Raw genomic sequence first — 22,565 nt, forward strand, 5'->3', positions numbered from 1 at the left:
AAAGCTTTATGCCCAAGGTTAGGTAAGATCTGGGACTAAAAACGATGTGTAGGAAAAGAAGAGCAAAAAGGACCAACAAAGGGGAGAAAGCCAAGTAAATGTTCCAAGTACAAAAAGATTTTATATAAAACCCAGAAATACCCTGGAATAAAACATGCACTTGAATATCCTAAGTTCTTTAAGCAGCCAGCCAGTGTTGCAGATCAGCAGGTATAACCCTGGCTTTTAAGGGCTTGACAAACAGTACCAAGGTTCTGACCTTAACCTGAAATTCCTTGAACTCTCCGTACCTGTGACCACACACCCAACATTCCTACCCCCAGCACCCACTTTACCAGTCACAAGGAGCCATCGTTAATGAGTGCTCTGGTAAGAAGCATAATTTATAGAGAAGCTAGCAAGTTCCGAGGAAGAGGGAAATTAACACGGACAGCAAACCACTATCTTTGAGCAGCTTGTCCTTTAAGCATGTCGAGATCCAGTCCTTTTAGTTTCACTTCAGTGATCTCCAAAACGGGAACCGGGAGTTTGCCACTATTCCAGGTAACATCTCTCTTTCTGGGAAAAGATTTTCAGAGGTACTCTAAGGACCTGATTGGTTATTGATTTGTTATTTGGGGAAACTTAACTCATACATTTCAAAGATTTCCTTTAAGGAAGTGTTACCAGGATTGTATTACTACTTACATTTATTGGTCAAAGCTACAGAAAACAAAATGACCTACGCTATTAGTCTTATTTCTACTCTATTTAGTTCTATTGCTATTGAAGAAAGATGATGCAATGTAATCTTTGCTATGCTGTAAAACATTTTTTTTTAGAATAAAAAATGCCATTGACATAGCAAAATGCTATGATTGGGCTAATTTGAGACATATTTGTTTACTCTTGCCTGCAGCCACACTTGATGCTTGAGAGTTTCCCGTTGCTGAACAATGTAGACAGAACCATGGTAGTTTACTTTGTTTCCTCTACCCTAGCATCTCACTCAAGAGTAATACCTGCATCTCTGCATATGTGTTACTTGAATGCAAAGTATCTGAATGATTTAGTTCTGAAATATATTAAGATTTTGCTCCCCATTTCCTGACAACCCGGAGTCTGACAGCTACTGCCTTGGCTGAGGGGTGTATAGCACACCAGAAGATTAGGAAATGACTTCAAAGTGAAATGCTGGCTTTACTTGTTTATCTGTTCAACTGGATCCCAAATGATTTCATCTAGTCATACATAAACTCTCTTTATGGACAAAATTTGAATGTTCATTTTCCTCCCAGTTAGTAGCCAAATCTATTTTCAGCATTCTAGCAAAAGAGAGTACAAGTCATGTTCTGTGCTTATAAATTGTTCATTACCACGCTCTCTGACGGCCAATTCATGGCTCCATCTGTGACTCCACAAATCTCTTTGCCCAGATAAACCTGGTGGAGTAAATATAAGGTGCTGACAAAGATGCGTTTGAGATTAATAATAAGAAAAAAAAAAGACATCTCCCACAAAATTCCTATGTGTATCATTTTAAATTTTTGTAACTACTTACTTGGTTTTATACTTCTGTGTTATAGACCAGGAAAAGTCATACTTCACTAACCTCACCAACCCATATTTAGGACTATTTATAAAGGACATTTAAAGATGTTTCTGTTGTACACAGGAGGAGTCTCAAGTCAAGGGAAAAACAAACAAAACCTTAAGAAAGCAGCACTTTATTTCCTCTGTGATGTGAGTTACTGTAAACTGTAAGGCTCAACACACAGAACTAAGATAATTGCGTAGGATTGCTTATGCTTTGGGTCTTTTAAAACAAAGCCATGAAGACTATTACTTTTCCCTTCTTCTTTGATAAAGAGAGAAATGTAAATCTCAACAAGAATGTCATGTGCTCTTAAATTGACCTTTGCCTTAAAGCAGGTTAAAGTCACTCCTTCAAGCATATATTTAATACCCAATAATGCTAATGGCATGGACTTCTGTTTTATGTAGAGAACTTGATGTCTGTGTGTGAAAATAATTAACCTCCTCCATGTAGCTAAAATTTGAAAACAAAGAAAAAAAGCAAGGTGCATAAAGGCTTTTTAGAGCAAGCAAAATCTGCCTATAGAAAAAAACAAAAAGATTTTTTCATCTATCTATAATTATGTGTAGGATAGAAATCTGGTTTACAATACATATCTCCTGTCACTGCTGAGCTGGAAAATCTACCCAGAGATTGTTTTTTTTGTTTTGTTTTTTCAATTAAAATTCTGTTCGCCTGACAATAGCCGAGTCGGCTGTGAGCATTACTTACAGAAACAAAATTATAAAAACCCACATTGTCTCTAAGTGCTGTTGTATTAAAGGATTAGACTGATGAGATGTTTGGATTTTATTTGTTCTAAACATGTGTTTCAGTTGGTGCTCTCGGACCCACCATGTGAAGAAAATGAAATGTAAGTAAATAGCAAGAGACATTTTCAAAATTGAAAGAATAAAAAAAGGGCTCAAATTTTAAGAAACCCCAAATGAGTTCCAAATGACCATTATAACCATGCAAGAAAAATAAAGGTAAATTGTTTTAAATGCAAATGGCTTGATTTTTCTAAAAGCAGGGAAAAATGCACTTTTATTATGATCAGCTTTGTTAAATAAATAAGAGGCCTAGTTAATTTGTAGGTATTTTTGCTCACAGCATTCTCCACCTTTGAGGTTTCAGGGTACTTTACATTCATGAAAGAATTATTACATCCTATATGGCTGCATACATACCCATAAATCACATTGGTGATGGAGGGTAGCTTTCTGGATAAATCAGTTTCAAATATAAACAGACTAATGAAATTTCTAACCTGTATTATGTGTAACTTTCAAAGTGCAGATATACAGTTGTGGGGGCTAAAAATTTATAATAATAAAAGTGTAATATGTTAATTGGACCGGAAGGCTGAATAGTGGAACGACTGTCCAGACAACCTTCCAGACGACCTTCGGGATGAAGCCAAGGCTGTGAGGGCCGAGCCCCTTGCACGAATTTCATGCATCAGGCCTCTAGTATATATAATACTTTTCCTCCCATCTTCTATGTTTTTCTGAAAGGGCTAACAATTAAATTAATAAAGAAAGATTGATAGAAGAAAACCAGAATTTTAATACATGTCCATGGGAAATTCACATAAGCATGAAAATTCCAAATATAATTGGGCAAAATTGGGTGTCAATGTCATTTTTGCAAAGGAGAAAGAAGGGGACTGGATCTTAGATTGCAAAAGTGAGACTGGGCCATTTTCGGGTAACTGAGGCAAGGAAGAGTAGAACGTACAAGGCAGGTAAGTATTTGCTGGGAAACTCAGAAACAATGGAACACAGGGTATCTAGCTAATTGGACTTTGACTGAAGCCCTCTTATTTATCCTACTTAACTTAAATTAAACTAAGGTTAATATCCTAAGGTCCCCTTCCTTGAGTAGGCCTTCCCATCTGAATCTCTTAGAAAGGGAAAAAGTCTAAGGTTGATTCTGAATCTTTTGTTTTCTAAAAAATAGCTTAAAATGAATATCCCAAAAGGCAAAAGTTTGGTTCCCTTCACAGTCATGTGTCACTTAATGACTGGGATACATTCTGAGTTCTTAAATTCATCAAAGTAATGAGTTTGTAGTTCATCGTAGGTCCACAGATTATCAGCAGTGAGAACAGTAATAAAGATCAGTTCTCACTTTTCCCAGATTTCTTTTTTTTTGCCATCATTATTTCAATTTCACCAAGCATATATAAATATCTGAGCAATAACTTTATCTTAAAAAATGTAACTTTTACTACACTGAAAATCTTACATCTAAAATTTGAGTAATTGGAATATTGTCACAGTTTGGATATTTTTTTAATAACACAAAGAATTTCTGTTTAAAAATTGAACTTGAGAAAGACACAGAAATAATGATGTAGAAGAAAGTACACCAAGTCTGAAGACCCATATTGTAGTTTAAGTTTTTGGGCAGCTAGTGACCTCCCCAATTATTTTTCCACTCTGGGTCTCAGTGGTAAAGTATATAAAATCCTAAGGGCGAAATAAATTATCCCAAAGGTTCCTGTAGTTCCTAAATTATGTGATCACTTTGCATTTCTTCAGTTAACTGCTTCTAGACCATTTTGTTACATATCAGAAAATCCATCAGTAGGTTCACAGATTCAGACAGAGAAAGTGAAATAAGTCAGTTTGCAAAACTGTTAGCACTGGAAAAAATATTGAGTGACTAAAAAAATTAAGCCTAGGAAATAAAATGAGGTAGTTAAATTTAGAATCTATAATAATTAAAGCATAATATGCAAATCGACCGAATGGCCAAACAGTGGAACGACCATCTGAGTGACCATCCGGACAACCATGCTATGACACCTACTGGTGCCAGGCCAGCCAAGACGGGTGTGATGTGATTGGTTGGGGGCTTGGCTATTGCCCCATGATCACCCTGCAGAGGGAGGCCCAGGCCACTGACCAGCGAGCTGTGGCAGGTGGGCAGGGCCTCCCTCTGTGGGGGTAATCGATCACAGGGCTCCCAGACTGTGAGAGGGCACAGGCCAGGCTGAGGGATCCCCTCCCCCCCAGTACATGAATTTCATGCACCGGGCCTCTGGTTGACAGTATAATAAGTCAATTTTTAATTTATAATATAGTCTATTTTTAAATGTAAAGAAAAGAAGCAGAGATTTATATATGGAGGGAAATGAAACAATCCACATTCCTGATCATGAGCTTAGATTTCAAGACTCAAAAACAAGAACCTTCTGTTACTTTATTTGGCTAAATCACCAAGAAAAGTTTCCTGCATCCATCTCTAAAGTAGGATACTACATTTTAAAAATTTATATATTTCAATGTGATATTTAAATTTTTTATGACTACAAAAGTGATGTATGTACATTATAAAAATTTAACCAGTATAAAAATATTGAAAAGATAAAGTGCCTCATGACATCCATCTTCAAGTGAAGCAAATATTGTTAGTAATTTTATGTATGTGTATATATAACTATATAATACTTATTTTGTGAAATCATTATATTTATATTAAAAATGTATACAAAGTAGGAATGATGCTCTTTATTATTTTACTTATCAAGGCTTTTAACTATAAATATAAATCTACATTTTTGATGAATATATAATATTTCTTTAAAAGGAAGTACCATTAATTATTTTTAAAATCCTCTATTGATGATCACTTGTCTTAGGATGCTTTTTTAAAAAGTCACACTTCAGCTGTCATTTTTCCTAGCCATCTATACCTGTGCATTTGGCTAAATTCTCTAGGTGCAAAACAAACAAACACCCCTAAAAACTTATTCTCTGGATGATTGAGTTTTGTCTTAAATATTTGGGGTAAAATTTTTAAGTTGACAATCACATATGTTAAAAAGTCATTTCTGAAGAGTAGTGTGATAAACAGGACACACTTTCTCCTTAGGGAGGCTGTGAGCAATAAATTAGCTGACATTTATGAAAGCTTTCAAGCTGAAAAGTGCCGAGTGTTATTTTAACAAAGGCTGAAGAAAACGTGATTAAGTGCAGCGCCATCTCAGAAGCTTATCAGGCTGTGATGAACAGCCTTCAACTCGTTAATCCCGGAATACTGTAACAGCAGCCCATCTACCGAGGTTGAAAAATGTCCATCAGCAAACATACATTCAAAGCACTGTGTGTGGCATAGCAAGGGACTCTGGAATGAACAGCACATGTGTCTAAACTTGGGGAGTTATTCCTCCTAAAAATCACACTGTGAACCAAAATGTGATCTTTTTCTGTGTGATCTTTTTAAACTTATCTTAAGAACAATTAAGTTATGCCGAAGCACATAAATGGTTTGGCCATCCTGACTAACAGATCAACTTCTAACTCCTTGGTACACGGTGTGTATGGCCACACTCATTCATTTTCCTTTTGTCCTAATTTATTTTCCAACCAGAATTGTGGGGCTCCTATTCTCTACCAAGACATCCAAGGTTAATAGGCACTATGACCTTCCCTGGATAATTTGCATTTTAAAGGACTCCAGGTCTCTGAATAAACAGAATAGTGGAATGGTTATCTACTAATACCTATCACATGGTAGTCCTGAAAAGTTAGTCACTATCTTCTCAATGTACTACAGTATTTTTAACTCTGGCATCAAACCTATTACTATGCAATTATCTGTTTTTAAGTATCTGACAGTTTCCACTCACATGACGTGGATATATGGGAAACATTTACCAATTGTGTTGGGGGCCTTGCAGTGAGTAAATTATTGTTGGGGAAACAGGTGTAATCAGAAAAAAATATTATGGTGCAAAAGAATAGGTTTGGGCCATTTAGAGGTCCAACACTAATTGTTCTTTCTTTGTCACCAGGTACATAAGCTATAAAAATCAATACCCAAATGATTGGTATATCTGGTAAGGACATCTTCACTTCTATATATATAAAAGCCTAAGGGACTATTATGATCGAATGACCAGAACAACCAGAATGACCAGTCGACCAGTTTCTATGATGCACACTAACCACAAGGGGGCAGACACTCAATGCAGGAGTTGCCCTCTGGTGGTCAGTGTGCTCCCACAGCCAATCTCCCATGGCCCCTCTCCCCCAGCCAGCTTGCCCCCGTGACAGGCTGGCCAACCTCTCGGGGCCCCTTCCCCTGGCCGGCTGGCCCCCTTATAGATCTTGATCACCAGCCAGGCCAAGGGACCCCACCCATGCACAAATTCATGCACCAGACATCTAGTTGTTTTATAAAAATCTTTGGTAGTATATACATATTCCTTTTACTAAATAACTGATATGGCACATGAAATCATACCTACTAAGAAAATAATAGAGGTCATGTGAATCAATATATGTAGAAACATTACTTTCAGGTTGTTGTCCAGTGTTTACTTAAGTGTTTTCTATAAGAGGGAACTTACTATTTCTAAGAATAATAATAATTTACTCCCTGGTTGAAAATCTTTAAAAGTAAAATTATTCTTCCTTCTCTTGATATCTTCTGAAATGCCTCTTCCACTGATTTTAGTTCTGGCCTTAAAAATCACTCAAAATAAAACTGCTGCCACTTTTATGAGCTAGACTTTTGGAAATTTTAAAAGTTATTATACCATCCTAAATGTTGACTTTTGTATTTTCCAAATTAAACATTACCAACTTTCTCATTTAGATAGCTCCTCAAAGACAGAAAGCCCCCCAGCTGGGGATTGAGCTCACAACCCAAGCATGTGCCCAGACCGTGAATCTGAACTGTAACCTCCTGGTTCATAGCTCAATACTCAACCACCTAGCCAAGGCCAGCCAGACTTATCTTGTCAACCTTTGAATCCCCAACCCCAACATCTAAAGCAGGGGTCCTCAAACTTTTTAAACAGGGGACCAGTTCACTGTCCCTCAGACCGTTGAAGGGCCGGACTATAGTTTAAAAAAAAAACTACGAACAAATTCCTATGCACACTGCACATATCTTATTTTGAAATAAAAAAAACAAAAAGGGAACAAATACAATATTTGTATTTGCATGTGGCCCACGGGCAGTAGTTTGAGGACCCCTGAAAAGGCTGTTCAGTTGTTTAAATCCTGGTGGAATGAATGGATTTATGGTTGAATGAAAGGAAAAAGGGGTAAGTGAATTGAAGAATCAAGACACTGCTCCCGAGAACAACCTTCCAAATTTCAAAGAGAAAATAATTATAATCACCTGGCAAGATCAACCCACTCTGAGCTCAGCTTATATTCCAGGTTCAGTGAAAATGTGCAAATGGTGGTGGTGGTGTGGGGAGGGGTTGCTTAAGGAATTCAGCCTCTCACATTGCTTGCAGCCAGTCTTGCTGAGTTCTTGCCCCCTTTTCAGGGTGTAATAGAGTCTTAAGTTTCCTCCGTGCTCCACCTCAATCCTCTCCTGATTCTTCTGGCACCAGGTTCTTGCTCCTAATTTTCCTGGTGGCTCTGCTATGCGGAGCAGTGCTCTTCTGCCTTCCCTGCTGGCTGAGGAGATGCGGGATCGGTTCCTCAAGACGCACCGTGGCTGTTTTTGCTGTCGGCGACTTGGACCCTGTTTATGGTAGGCTCTCTGCACATTTCTGGGCTTGGTCTTTGAAACCTTATGATTTTGTGGTGAATTAGAAATCTAATCTCTGAAAATCAGATTTGTAAATTTACAACAAGGCATAGTTTATCGAAGATTGAAAGGCATGCATTGAGGAGAGAGTATAAGTGAGAAAACTTCAGAAGAAGGGAGATCCCAATAGAAAAAAACACGTGTCTTAGGAAAATGATTTATAGTTAAATATGGGGATAGAACCTAAATATTTTGCTCAGTTGACATGAACTTAGCTATATAAGGTTGGTCACTTCAAGTGAGTGTAGGGTTTAAGGTGCAGAGAAGTATTTCTGAGTTTTTTATCAGTCGATACTACCCTGTGTTCATAGTCTCATTTACTAAACTCTCTATACCTCACTTACCTACAGTAACATTGAACCACACTTTTCAGATTGCTGTCAATGCAGAATCTGAAAATTTGGAATTGGCAGGGAAGTATAAATATTCATATTTTTTCTTCCCAGACACATTGGCAGCATCCTGATCCTGCCTTCTTCCACCCCTGCCCCTCAAACCATACCCTTCCTATTATTGTCTAGTCTTCAGTAGGAGGTAAGGAATGGAGAAAACTGAGGTCGTACAGTCATTGTTAATTCCAGGCCTTGTCCTCACCCAGAATATCTGTTCTGAGACTTTCCCTCTAAGTCACTGCACTGTATGCCACAGTTGCCTCTAGGGTGCTTAGTAGAGATTGACAACTGCACTTCAGAAACTTGGGCCACATAAGATTTCCCATAGAGAGTGTAGGGCATGTCCTGGAAAAACTAAAAGCAAAATAAAAAGTGGGATGTGAATAAAATAAAATATTTTAATATCAAAATTCATTACTGTAAGGTTTGGTGATTATATTCACTATTGACTTTTTTTAAGTCATTATTTACCCAGGGAAACAGTGTCAATCTGAGAAATGGGTGTTTGGAGAAATAATTAAAATCTCCAATGAAAATAGTTCTTTCTCCTAAACTTAAAATTACTGTCCTCTGAACACAGAGGGAAATAGGGTCACTGACCTTTTAACAAAATACATGAATCAAAGGGGTCAACACAGTCATTTTGGTCTCATTTTCTTTATTTAACTAGAGGTATTCAATAAACAAATACAGTTATGTTCCTTTCAACTTACTTGAGTTTCTAAAGAGGAGAATTCCCCCTGGTCCTCTTAGCCCTACTGTTACTCTAAGGAAGACTTTTCTAGACTTCCTGGAATCTTTAAACATATATATATATTCCATAAGTGGGTAACTTACTCAAATTAAACATATAAGTTACACACTTATACTGTTATAATTTTAAGACAATCTGTGTGCCACGGTTATATCCCAATTTATCTAATGTTTTCATATTTCCTGGATGGTGATTCATATGCATGCTTTTGAATTTACCTGAACTTGTCTGAGCAGGTATGACTGAGAGAAGGGATCAAGGCTGATATGCTTCTTCAGAAATCTGCATGTAATAGCACTGAGTGCAGGGCATTAGCATCACATTCTCTATAGTATCCTGAAGTCATTATGGACAGGAAAGAAAATACTTGGGGAAAATTGTTTTGTTTTCTTTAAATAACATAGTCCCAATTTAATTCACATCTACCAAGTGTTAGGCAGTAGGTCAGGGACTTCTCAGAGATTATCTCTAGTTCCTAAAAACGGCTTGGAAAAGTGGCTATTACTTCTCTCAGAGGATGTTATCTACTTTTCTCACTCTATTGAATAAATGCACCACATAGATCTTTGCTGTAAGTCAACTAATTGACTTCAAGTTACCCAGAATTAAGGTTAGGAATCTAAACAAAATATAGGCAGGAATTCATGGTTTACCAAGCTACATTAAGTACAACCTATATCCTGTGTCTCCAGATGTTTCCATATTGCAATTCCTTAATGATAGAGATTGCTCTCCAGAGTCCTCATTCCCTTCCTTATTCTCTCTATTCCTCATTAATTCCACAGGTATAGCTCTGCATCTTACTTTGATCAGGAACAATTAATCTCTCCTCAGCTTAATCTGCATTACAAAGTTCACTTTTATTGATTTCCATCTTAGGAGACCACAGTTTCAGTTGCCCCTCCCTATTAATTCTTTTCTTCACCTACACTAGGTTGGGTGTTAGGTTGTTCCATCCATTGACCATCTCCCATCCTATCCCCTGGATGCTCAGCAGGTCTGTACAGGCCATAAACAGTCATTCACTTAGCCTTTGATGTGGATGTGACTCCCAGAGTTGTGCTTCTTGGCCTTTTTAGTTCTCCTTTCTAAAACAAAATATAAAAGAGTAATTTAGGAAGTGGTATTCTCTGTGATCTCTAGTCACTTCTTCTTAAGTAGCAATTTTCAGAAGTAAATTCCAGGGAGTCCATATTTTAAGGTAGTCTGAAACCCAGACTCACACTGGATTCCCTTTCCCTACTGTATCCTCACTATGCTTTCACTTCTCTAAACAAATGATTCTTCCTACCTAGTATTTCCACAAAAGGAGCTGTTTTCCAAAAGGGAAGTGAGGAAACCACTACCAGGATCTTTGTATGGTTAAAGAGGGAGGGAAGGGCCCAAACCACAGCCTCTACCTCCACAACCCACACAAACTATGTGCTCACAGCTTGGAGTTGAGTGCCATTACTGTTGGTTTTATATGCTCACTCTGCAGGATATGGGGTGCACTTCTGATTCTTCCTCATAGCCTCTGTTCAGAATTGGGGTGGAATGAGAACTCATTGGAGGACACTGGTGACATGTTAGAATATGAAATAAGGGTGTCTGGACTTCCTGTCACCCCTGGAGCACAAAGGGCATAATAGATTGTTCCCTTTGACTACAGAATGTAGAAAGTGGGTCATTTAAAACATCTTAATGGAGAGACTAGATTTGCTATATTCACCTTGCATTTCTCCTAGACCTTTATTTTATTTTCCAGAACTCATTTCATGTTATTACCACTATTTGCTGAATATATTAGTTGAAATAGCTCTGCTCTTCTGACCTGTGATTGAGAGGTTTGACTCTCAGGATCCCATGGAAGTTGCCTCAACTGAATAGAGCCAAGAGGATAATTTTGACTGATTATTAGAGGCTGGAGTGGACTGAACTTTACTGATTTAAGTACATAAAATAGGAATGTTCTCTCGCTAGCAGTTCCTGACAATATTACATGGCTCAGGTTGCCAATTATCTTGATTAGAAATATTAAAGACAGAGAGGAAAACACTTGGTTTGGGAACCTCATCAAAGGTGTTTAAGGAAGGCCTTATAGCCCAGCCCATCTGAATGTCGGATGAGGTTTTTGTCTGGCGAAAGGTCCTTAGAAATCTCAGCAAACACCCTGCCCCCAATAGCATCTCCTAGGCCAATAGTCATATATTTTCACAGTTCTCTGCTGATCTGGTGCTCAGATCTCTCTGTTTTTCTTCCCCTCTCATAGGGTCTATGTTTCCAAGTCTGTAATATGTAATGACTAAGCTCATTATGCCCCAATAAGGGAAAATTAATCTATCTGATACCCGAGGGTAAGAAGAAAAAGGAAGCATTGTTAGAGAAAGAAGAGGAAGAGAAAGACCAGAAGAAAGAGAAGGAGAAGAGAAAGATGAAAAGTAACCCATAGTTTGAAGTTGAAGATATTTTAAGGACTGACATGAAAACTTGTTTATTTTATGTAATCCCTAAAATCATGTTTTTTTGCTCTGCTTCAGGCCCAACTCTTCTTCCTGACGTGGCCCCAGCATCTCCTAGTTAGAACTTTTCCCCCTATTAGCCTTCCTCCACCCCCAACACCTCTGATCCTGTTTTCTGTTCCCACTCTCTTATAATCTCAGAACGGACCCATTCACTGCCCTTATGTCTTCTTGAATGACGTAAATCCATGCAGTAATCTGAGATCTTCTTGTTCTCCTCTTTCAACCATCAGAGACTAACAATTCAAGTATAATTCAGGTTTGTGATTTTAAGCACCTGTGTCAGCAGTAAAAATAATGTAGTGTTTCACTGTTGTTGTTTTGTAATCTCATTATTTTACCTATGTTAATGAAGCTTCTGGAATCCCTCCTTTCTGATAATTCAACAGAATACACAGATTTACAACCCATTGTTGCCCCCACACCTCTCCTCAAGTGTGTAAATCTAGAGTGAGAACTCATATTGGGCCATGGAAAGTGATTTTTTTTAGGAATGTATCAATTTAGTAAAGGTGGAGATACAAGAAGAGAAAATTAAAATTCTCACACAACCCTTTCTATCCCAAATTTCTATCATTTGTGATCAATACTCCCCACTTTGTAAGACCAAGGACTATATAACAAGGAGAATAGGTAGAGTTCTGGGGGCACCTAAGTGGGGGGAAAAAGAAAACAAAAATGTTTTGGGTTTCTTAGATTAATTGTTTGGTTTATTTTTAAAATTCATGTTTTAAAAAATAACTAATGACAAAAAAGTCATTAAAAGGAGTTTTAAAATTTATTATAAACAAGTGTTTTCAGAATTCACTGAAAATGTGAATAATAGTATGTTTCCATTTAAAATAAGGTTATGAAGTTGCATAAAAGCCCTTATTTATAAAGTAATGCTGCCGCCAACTGGGTACATGAGTAGGGGGTGCCCTCCGATGTTTGTGGAGCTCTGGGGGCACAGCTGAAATAAGCGTTTTTAGAAGCCCTCACGAGATAAGAGGTGGAAGAAGATTTTAGTCGTGTAGTTACATCCCTTGGTTTGCAATGTCCCACTTCCCTCAAGCCAGTCCTGAAAGAGAGGTAGCTGGGGGTTCAGCAGAGCCAGTGCCCAGATTTTCTGTTCCATGTTGCAGCCAGGTGTGATTCAGCATTCAGGCCAGATTAAATTTAGTTCATGTGTAAAGCCTAACATGCATGACTATGCACCGTTTGAGCGCAAGGGAGCACAGCTCCTTCCTCCTCCTCTCCCCCCCCCCCGCCCCCCCTAGCATGAGTCCCTAAAGGGGAGGCATGAGAGAGAGAGAGAGTGACTTTCCTTTTTTTGGAAGTGTATATATTTAGATTTTGCAAGCTTGCTGTGGCCACCACCATCCTGGCCAATTACCTATTTCTAGGAGTGATTGATGGGCAAGTATTTTATTAGGTCCCTCAGACCTTTACTGGGCTTGTGGCTAAACTGCCTTTGTCTAGTCCAGGTGTGGGCAACCTTTTTGTGAGTGCGTGCCAAAACCAGCAAAATCTCTCACTCAAAATTCTTCTGCGTGCCAACCCTAATTTTTTGAGAACATGTTACGCCTACTTAATATCTCTTAAGGTGTACGTATGTGAAGAACCTTGAAGAAATAATAAAATTCATTCGAGCGACAAAAACAGTATATGATGATGAAAAATACATTTATTTTTTAATGTATACATGTACACTGATAGTTTGACAGAAAACTTTATGACTCCGTTTGATATTATCAGTGGGACTTTTGCTGCTGCATCCCTGATGACAGAGATTTTATATCAGGTTTATATTTCATGACCTTCAGAGATATGCACGAGCTACTACTTTCATCCGTCAGGCTACTCCTATTATGAGACTTAACAAAATTCATCACTGAGAACAAAGATTCACAAGCGTATGTGGATGAAACCAAAACACTGGTCGGATCTAGGAAAGCAGGGAGAGTTAAGGCAGAGGCAGAGAAATTGCTTTTCCCCTCTCTCGGTAATCCATGTCTATGGTCTTTAAGATAACTTGTTATGTAAAATTATTTATCTAAGATGCACCTACACTGAATTTATCTGAAAAATAAAAAGGTCGATATTAAGAAAAAAATTGTAAATGGAAGCTTATAAGAGACGGTTTCGCGTGCCAGCAAAAGTTACTGGCGTGCCATGTTTGGCACACGTGCCAGGGGTTGCCCACCCCTGGTCTTGTCCCTTCCCCTATGGATCAGACTTAGTGTTAAATGTAGCTTTTAACAATGCTGCATAAATGGCATGCCTATATCTAGTCTTCCCTTTTACTCCTTTTTCTGTTAAATGATAACCAGGTTATTACAATGGTATCAGTAAGTCAGTTAAAGATAATAAAGAGAACAAAATGTGGGGTTTGGGAGGTGAGAGAGGGATGAAGAGTATGAGGCAGAAAAACAATCTAAATGTTCATTAGAAAAGAGAATTTGAGAGACTAAGAGAAGGCTCCCTGCCATTATCTTTCTATATTTTTAAACAAAAAATAATAAGTCACTATAAAATCTGCATTGAACTATTTCTATTTCATGTGTATTCAGAGCTGGGTCCTTCAGCCCTGACAGCAGCAAGCAGGTCCCCTGTCTTCCTGAGAAGACCTGGAGGTGAGAACCTTCTGAGACCCCTACTGGGGACACTCATTTTGGCTTAGCTTCTCAGATCTGATTTCCCTGATGATGCTTTCAACTATCCAATTACCCTGACCCCATTTCTTCTGCTATTTCAGAGATAATCTTTCCTTTTTCTTATTTCAAGGCAAATAGAAATACCAGTCTTCCAGCAGCCATTAAATGTGAATGCTTCAAGTTGAGGAGGGGAAGGAGGATAGGGGAGAGACAGAAAAAAGCAGGTCTTACACTGTGCTCCCTTCTTTCCCCATCACACCCAGGATTCCATCTTGTGTTAGGATCCTTTTTTAAAATGTCACTTCCCTATACTTTATGCTCTACATGTAAATATTCTGTGACTCCTTTAGGTAAGGAAAGAGAGTATTTTATTTACACTTTCATGGACAGGCATGATAATAGTTACCGCTCACATTTATTGAGCATTTACCATGTGTCATGCTCTGTGGTAACACCTGATATCTCCAATTTCATTTCTTTCCTCCTGTACCTCTATGAGGGGCTCACTATCATGCTGAACCTTCTAAAGATGATAGAACAAAGGTGCTTAGAGATTAAGTAACACAGTAGATGAAAGAACTGTGACTGGAATTCAGGCATTCTTAGCTACCCCCTTATAAAAGAACAGGATGAGATAGAGAAGGGAAAAGATTAAAAAAAAAAAGAGGTCAGAAGGGCACATTAATGTAAGCCAAGTTCAAGGGAGTGATTATTAATTATGTGGGAAATCTGAAATCTGCCTATAAAAACTCAGCAGTAAGTGTATTGATTTACACACTTAAACAACAGACTCTAATACCTTCACCAACAGTTCTGTTAAAACCATAGGATTTTTAACTTTTTAAAAATCCTCACCAGATACTATTTTTTCCATTTATTTTTTTAGAGAAAGTAGAAGGGAGGGAAGAGGGGGAGAGTGAGAGAGAGAGAGAGAGAGGAGAGAAACATTATGTGAGAGAGACACATGGATTGGTTGCCTCCTTCACACGCCCAGACCGGATGCAGGGATTGAACCTGCAACCGAGGAACATGCCTTTAACCAGGAACTGAACCCACAAGCCTGCGGTCCGCGGACAGATTCTCTAACCACTGAGCAACCTGCCTGGCAGGAATTTTTAACTTTTAACTCAGATTCTTAATTTGTCCAAAGATAAAAATAATGTCTGCTCCCCTCCCAATCGTGATTTTATACATAAACATGACATGAAACAAATTGAAAATGGATATATGTTTGACTTTATGAAAGCTCTGAACACATTGTCTTATTTGTTTATTAATTGTTTATCAAATGACTGTCTTGTGGCTTTCATAGCAAATTTGAGAGCAACAGACAAATCTGTAGTAAAGAGGTAACAGTAAAACAGGGCAATGGTCGATATCCTGTTACCTGGAGCCCAGTATTGATAATGGCAGTGATGGAAACCCATTTGAGCTGATAATTGTGTCAGGTCAGTCTGATTGAGGCCTCCAGCAGAACGATAGCTAAGTTACCATTGACTTTGTATTGAACACTCCAGGAGCATTCACCTGGAGAATGGGCTGGGCTCAGTACAAGTATCCACAATGGAGGGAAGTGCTGGGGCAAGTGCACTTTATCAATGTTAACTGTTTTATCAAGTCCCTCAGACTTAGCTGACATCACCCTAAACTTCCTAACTGCAAAAGACTAATGCCACAAAATTTTTCATTGAATAATTTCTGTTATAATGTTAATAATGATAATGATTAAAACATTATTTGACCATTAAAATAGGATAGATTGGAAAATGATATTGTAAATAAAAGAAAATATGCACATTTGTAACATAGTATAGTTCTTAATGTGTGCTAATAATATTAGTATTTATACTAATAGGAATGATAATTAAACATTAATGAGTAATTACTGTGCTCCAGGCTTTGTTTTATATACTTTACACTTATTTAGCCTTGCTTTTATAGATGTAAATACCATCATGATTCTTTTACTACATAAAAGAAAACTGAGAAACAGAAAGATTATATAATCATCTAGAAGTAGATTATTCTTAAATAAATAACTCATTTAAAAGAGTGCTGAACCAGGAGGTAAGACATATTCTAAATATAACTCTACCTTTACATATTGTATTAATATTTGAGTTTTTATGCTTTGCTCTGCAAACCAGTGAGATACAAAATAAAGCAAATATAAATATATGAAGATCCATGATTCTAAATAAATGTTATTCATTACAAAATAGTAATTTTGAGCAATCTATTCATTGATTCCTATGATGCAGCTATTGCCTAATATATAACTACTCTAAATTGTTTTCATGATAGTGGCATGGCAAAAGGAATCTCCTCCATGGCATCAAATCTTAATCCTTTAAGGAAGAGGTCAGCAAACACAATTAAGGGCCAAATAGGAGCTATGTCTGACTTTGAAGACCATAGAGTTTCTGTGGGACTATTTACCTCTGCCACTATGATGCAAAAAACAGCCACAGAGAAGCTATAAATGAATGGGTATGGCTGTAACACAATTAAATTTAATTTACAAAAGCAGGCAAAGAATTTGACTGTTTAGGTTAAGAGCATAGTTTCTTCTTTAAAGGTGAATTTAAAGGTTGTTACTATTGTTTGGGGGAGAAGCAATCAAATCACTCCCAGACAGGTAAAGGCCCATGTGAAAAAATAAAAGGAAAGAATATGAAGAAAGAAATGGTTATAAGATATCACTATTGATTTCCTGTGGCTCCAAAAGTCTTTCAGGAAAATACTAATAGAAGATTTGCTAAAAAGCTATTCATAAGTGCATGATCTCTTGAGGTGATCAGTTTGGGGATGAAAATGCTTGTTTTTGCTATATAATAGCGCTGTAGTATGTATAACCTAAAAGTGAAGAACTTTGACTTCAAAATTTAAAATGTAAGAATGCCTCTTCCTCATTGTGTGGTATACTGTAATTGCAGACTTTTCACAACTTAACATTTTTACTATTTATCATAAAGAAAATTTAAAAGTAATTATACTAGTTGTGATTTTCAGAACTTAAATATAAAATAATGAAGTTTAGATGTAATATTTTAATGTTTCTAGTGAGATTTGTGTTTCCCATGATGGAAGCGTTAGCTAAAATGCCATTACCAGATGGAGGCATCTTGTCTTCTGTTCCATCAAAAATGGAATTTCTTCTAGTTTCAGCTGCTGAATTGTAAACGCTTCTTGCTGAATTGTAAACACTTCTTGTAAGTAGTCCCCTCTTATCTGCAAGGGTGACTAAGACCCCCAGTCGATGTCAGAAGCTGTGGATAGTACCTAATATATATACTATCTATCCTATGTTTTTCCATATACATACATACCTATGATAAAGTTTAATGTATAAATTAGACACAGAAAGAGATTAACAATAATAATAAAATAAAACAATTATAACATTATACTCTAATAAAAGTTATGTGGATGGCTTTTGGGACAGAATTGAGTGAAATAAGAATTATTTGAGCAGAAGCACTGCAATACCTCAACAGCATGATAAGCAAGAAGGCTACTTGGTGGCTAATGGGCAGGTAGCATATATAACAAGAATACGCTGGACAAAGAGAAGCTTTATATCTGGGTGGGACTGAGCAAAGATTTCAAGATGGCTCAAGATTTCATCACTTTGCTCAGAACAGCATGCAATTTAAAATGTGTGAATAATTTGTTTCTGAAATTCTTCATTTAATAGGTTTGGACCATGGTTGACCTCAGGAAACTGAAACTGCAGAAAACAAAACCACCAGAAAGGGGCAGCTACTGTCATCAGTTCCTGAGAGCACATTTTCTCACTATAGTGACTCAGATGATTGCATATTTCCCCCCAAGTGTACAAATAATTTTCTGCTGCTCCAGTGATTCAAGAAATGTCAGATTTTACTAGGCACTTCATGTACATCTGTTTTATGCTGAGTAGAAAACTTACAAATCCCCATCTTTCTCTTTCCAGGGACGGAAGCAGCTGTGAATCCAGCTGTTGGAATTCACCTTCCAACTCAAAACCCTGAACTGTATCATGTTTCAGGTTTCAACACTTCAGGAGCACCTCCTCCATATGAAGAAATTCTGAAATCAAGCCAACTTTAGCCATGGATCATCAATTGAAAAGATTAGAAATATTTTTAAGAGAAAAACATCAAAATTAGGGATAATTTTTCTCATTTAGTGGGAATTCCCAGAGATCAATTAATATAGCCTTGGAAAGGACAAGTAGACAAAACAATGAATGTAGAGGGAAAATTTTGGTCAGGATCATACTTTAGTAGTATATTAGTGGACTCAATGGATAACTGCTGTTACATTTTTTTGCTATACATCTAAATTAATGTTTCTCCATTAATACTCATAGACAGTAATTGATACGCAGTGATCTCAATTAAGTTTAGGATTCCATTCTAGTACACATTACAGCTTTCTCTGCCTAAATATTTCTGTTTTAATCTGATCTCTCTCCTAGTATGGAGCCAATAAAAATTGTCATAATTTAACAATGACTCAAACAGATATTCAGACACATCCAGAGACAGAATCAGGGAAAAACAAAAAGTTGGAATAAATCCTCAAAAAATGGTTAAGCTATGAATAATACAAATGATTAATATTGAGTTTTAAAATGGGTGTTATTCATATTCACAATCTAGGCAGAGGGAAAAATGTGTGAAGGAAGGTTCCTGAAAATAATGAGAAAGCTAAATCCTAACCTCCAATGGTGGGAAGTCAATGAATAATATCTAAAATTAAAACAAAAATCAAGAAATAATGAAAAGTACATCATTTGGAAATTATATTGCAAATATCTGAAGCAAAACACTCAAAAGTTGAGAATAACTCCCTGAAGAAATCAGCTTTAGAGATAATGTTATGCGGGATTAGGTGGAGCAGAATAATGCTGTGTGTGTGTGTGTGTGTGTGTGTGTTTATAATAAGCCTATAGTACTATTTGACTTTTAAAACTAAATGCATGCATTACTTTAATTAAAAAGAAATATAAAATTAAACAAATAAATTTTGACAAAGTGATAGCTTACAATTGAAGACAAACAGGAAATCATGATATATGGAAGAATACAATGTTAAATGTAAATGTGTTTAAGTAGGGGGACTACAAGTGATTTAATATTTTATTTATTTTCCAAATTTTTGTTCATATCCTATAAGCTGTGTATGTTAAAATCCATTTCAGAACAGTTTAGCGTTATAATTAACACCTATAAAAGTGTAAGCACATCTGTAAATGGAACTAATGATTCAGCAGCTGGAATTGTCAGAAGTTAGTGCAAGTCCTGGTTGAAGTGACCGGAATTTAGTTTTAAGACAGCTGCATTTACGTGTCAGAGCAAGTCTAAGCAAACTACATGCTTGGCCTCTGTGGCTTGGTGTATTTATCCAGGTGAGGAAGGAAGTGTGGGGACAGGGTTTAAGCAGGTGGATAGGGCTGGTAGCAAAAAGACTTTGCTTTCATAGAAACTTTTTTGACAAAGATCTCTTATTAACTACCACAGGTTACATTTATTTTTTAAATATATTTTTATTGATTTCAGAGAGGAAGGAAGAGGGAGAGAGAGATAGAAACATCAATGATGAGAGAGAATCATTGATTGGCTGCCTCCTGCAAGCCCCGCACTGGGGATCGACCCCACAACCCAGGCATGTTCCCTTGACTGGAATCGAACCCGGGACTTTTCAGTTCGCAGGCCAACACTCTATTCACTGAGCCAAACCGGCTAGGGCTAAATTTTCATTTATTATCTAAGAAATACTGAATGACTATTATATGTTAATTATTGTACAAGGTCTGAATTTTTCCCCCAACATATTTAGTATTTTAAAAAAATATTTTTATTGATTTCAGAGAGAAAGGAAGAGGGAAAGAGAGAGAGAGAGAAACATGAATAATGAGAGAGAACCATCTATTGGCTGCCTTCTGCATGCCCCACACTGGAGATAGAGCCCACAATCCGGGCAAGTACCCTGTCTGGGAATCAAATGGAATGATAGGTTGACGCTCAACCATTGAGCCACGCCAGCTGGGCTTGTATTATTTTTAATGGTACTACAGTTTTCATCACTTGGCTTTTACTTCCAGACAGAGACTTGCAAGTTCTGTAGCCAATGCTCTTTATGGTCCACTAAAAACTACTGCAAACAATACAATAATAACACTAATATAGATTATAGGATTATCATGACGATAAAAGAATTCTGTCATCTCAACCAACCTTTGCCTGCATTGTAGTTCATCAATAAATTGTTAATATTCTATTTAACCCAGTGTCTCTGATTTTAATTCTGACAGGACTAGATTTTTTTCCCTCCCATGTTAAAGAGCATTCCTTTTTTTCCAACTGAGGTTTTCTTACTACTAAAGGTGTAGCATTTTTTTGAACATCCAGCAGAGGGCATGCAAGCCTATCTGTGATTCTAGCCCATTAGCTAGATTTGATGTAGTGGTTAAATGAAACTATGAAGCTGGATTACTATTGGTGTCAGATTTTTGACAGAACCTAGAAGAATAGATTAATCATGAGCTTCAAATTTTCAAGAAGAATGTAGGGCTTTAGCTCATATTGCTCACAAAGAAACTGAGCACCAGGAGAGATGCCTGTCATCAGAGAGTCTAGTAAATTTGAAATATACTCCCCCTTCTAAGGATGACACTTATGAGTTAAAGGTGCCTGTAAAGGCAGGGTAATTTGTATTTAAATGTTCACATGGTATGTGATCTCTATAGCACTGACCCTATATGTCTAGCCTATTTCTTTCTTACCTGACCAAAAGTTCCTATTTAATTTTCAGTTTTGTAGTTCCATTTTTTTTTCCTTTGTGTGAGGAGCATAACTGTTATAAAAGACAACTTTAAAATTCAGTATCTTGCACAAGAATGAAATAGAACTGGGATAGGACTGAAAAGCATTCATATGGACAATGAAATGAAACACAGCCAGAATATTATACTTAAGGCAGAAAGACAATGAACATGTGTTGGCTATGAGACCTCACTTTCAATAGAGAATATTCTTTAAATCAGAACAGAGGAAATAGAATATACATTCCAAATTAATTTTGCTTTGTGATTTAAACAAAATATAATATATATATACATTTTTATTAATACTGGATCCTGAAAAATAGTATAGTTATTTTGTTATTTTAATAAATATAGTTCTGAGAAAATGGAATGTAAAATGAAATAGTTTGGTAATAAACAAAATCCTATATAATAAAAGGCTAATATACAAATTGACCGAACAGTGGAACGACCGATCGCTATGACATGCACTGACCACCGGGGGCAGACACTCAATGCAGGAGCTGCCCCCTGGTAGTCAGTGTGCTCACACAGGGGGAGCGCCACTCAGCCAGAAGCAGGGCTCATGGCTGGTGAGCGCGGCGGTGGTGGCGGGAGCATCTCCCATCTCTGCAGCAGCGCTAAGGATGTCCAAGGACTACCAGACTGTGAGAGGGCGCAGGCCAGGCTGAGGGACCCCCCGCCTCCCCGAGTGCACGGATGTCATGCACGGGGCCTCTAGTTTATTTCTATTTGTGTATTTAGAAAATAATTGTTTTTTATGCTAAAATTTATGCCAGTCTACACTGACTGACTCATGAAGCAAATAATGAATATCAATCAAGATGTCATATTTTATATGAATAAATTGAAAAATGGTATTGCTCAGAAGCAGTGAAATTATCAATGTCTGCAGGTTGAAATTATCAATGAATACAAGTTTCTTAAGTTTATTATCTTGTTTATTGAGTGAGGGTTTTCTCATTAGAAAATCAGCTTAAAGGATACAATAAGCAAATTAAGAGAATTTCCCTTTCTCTAGCACTTAATTTAATTAATTTAATTTTATTAAATATCTCAATATTTAATAAATAGTCAGGGTTTTTTTCCATCACATATGAAAACTGAAGTCATGTGTCAATTCAAATCATCCTTCCTTGGGTGTCTAAATCTGGATAAATTTGTAATGGTAAAGAGTCTTAGGTTCCACTGACTAATTTCCTTCCAGAGTTAGAAGCATGAGAGCGATTATTTTATTAAAGAATATTGATACACAGATAAGGAAGCCTAGGGATTACTTCTAAGCAATCAGAGGACAAGTGCATCTTACCTGATATCATATGAAATAGTTGTCACCTGTGATAAAGTCAACA

At 37.1% G+C, this 22,565-nt stretch overlaps 1 protein-coding gene across 2 annotated transcripts; it reads left to right on the plus strand.

Moving 5' to 3' along the window:
* Positions 1-339: 339 nt before the first annotated feature.
* Positions 340-20,671, plus strand: TMEM207 (transmembrane protein 207). Of its 2 annotated transcripts, none has more exons than XM_070406580.1 (5): positions 340-369; positions 2,392-2,429; positions 6,360-6,404; positions 7,917-8,059; positions 18,355-20,671. In XM_070406580.1, exons 1-5 carry the CDS (start codon positions 358-360, stop codon positions 18,489-18,491), a joined length of 375 nt encoding a protein of 124 aa, XP_070262681.1. In that variant the 5' UTR covers positions 340-357; the 3' UTR covers positions 18,492-20,671. The 2 variants fall into 2 exon arrangements, with proteins under 2 accessions (XP_070262681.1, XP_070262680.1); XM_070406579.1 differs by lacking the exon at positions 340-369 and adding an exon at positions 382-543.
* The last annotated feature ends 1,894 nt before the right edge of the window (positions 20,672-22,565 follow it).

This window comes from Myotis yumanensis, unplaced genomic scaffold, assembly GCF_028538775.1.
Source record: "Myotis yumanensis isolate MYYU_CA2020_CCGP unplaced genomic scaffold, mMyoYum1.0.hap1 SCAF_2, whole genome shotgun sequence".
In the NCBI taxonomy this organism is placed as follows: Eukaryota; Metazoa; Chordata; class Mammalia; order Chiroptera; family Vespertilionidae; genus Myotis; species Myotis yumanensis.

Bases quoted from the DNA above. Each gene is read 5' to 3' on its own strand.
- TMEM207 (XM_070406579.1), top strand. From the start codon at position 469: ATGTCGAGATCCAGTCCTTTTAGTTTCACTTCAGTGATCTCCAAAACG. The intron at 544-2,391 runs GTAACATCTCTC...CATGTGTTTCAG, and splicing joins GGAGTTTGCCACTATTCCAG to TTGGTGCTCTCGGACCCACC. The intron at 2,430-6,359 runs GTAAGTAAATAG...CTTTGTCACCAG, and splicing joins CCATGTGAAGAAAATGAAAT to GTACATAAGCTATAAAAATC.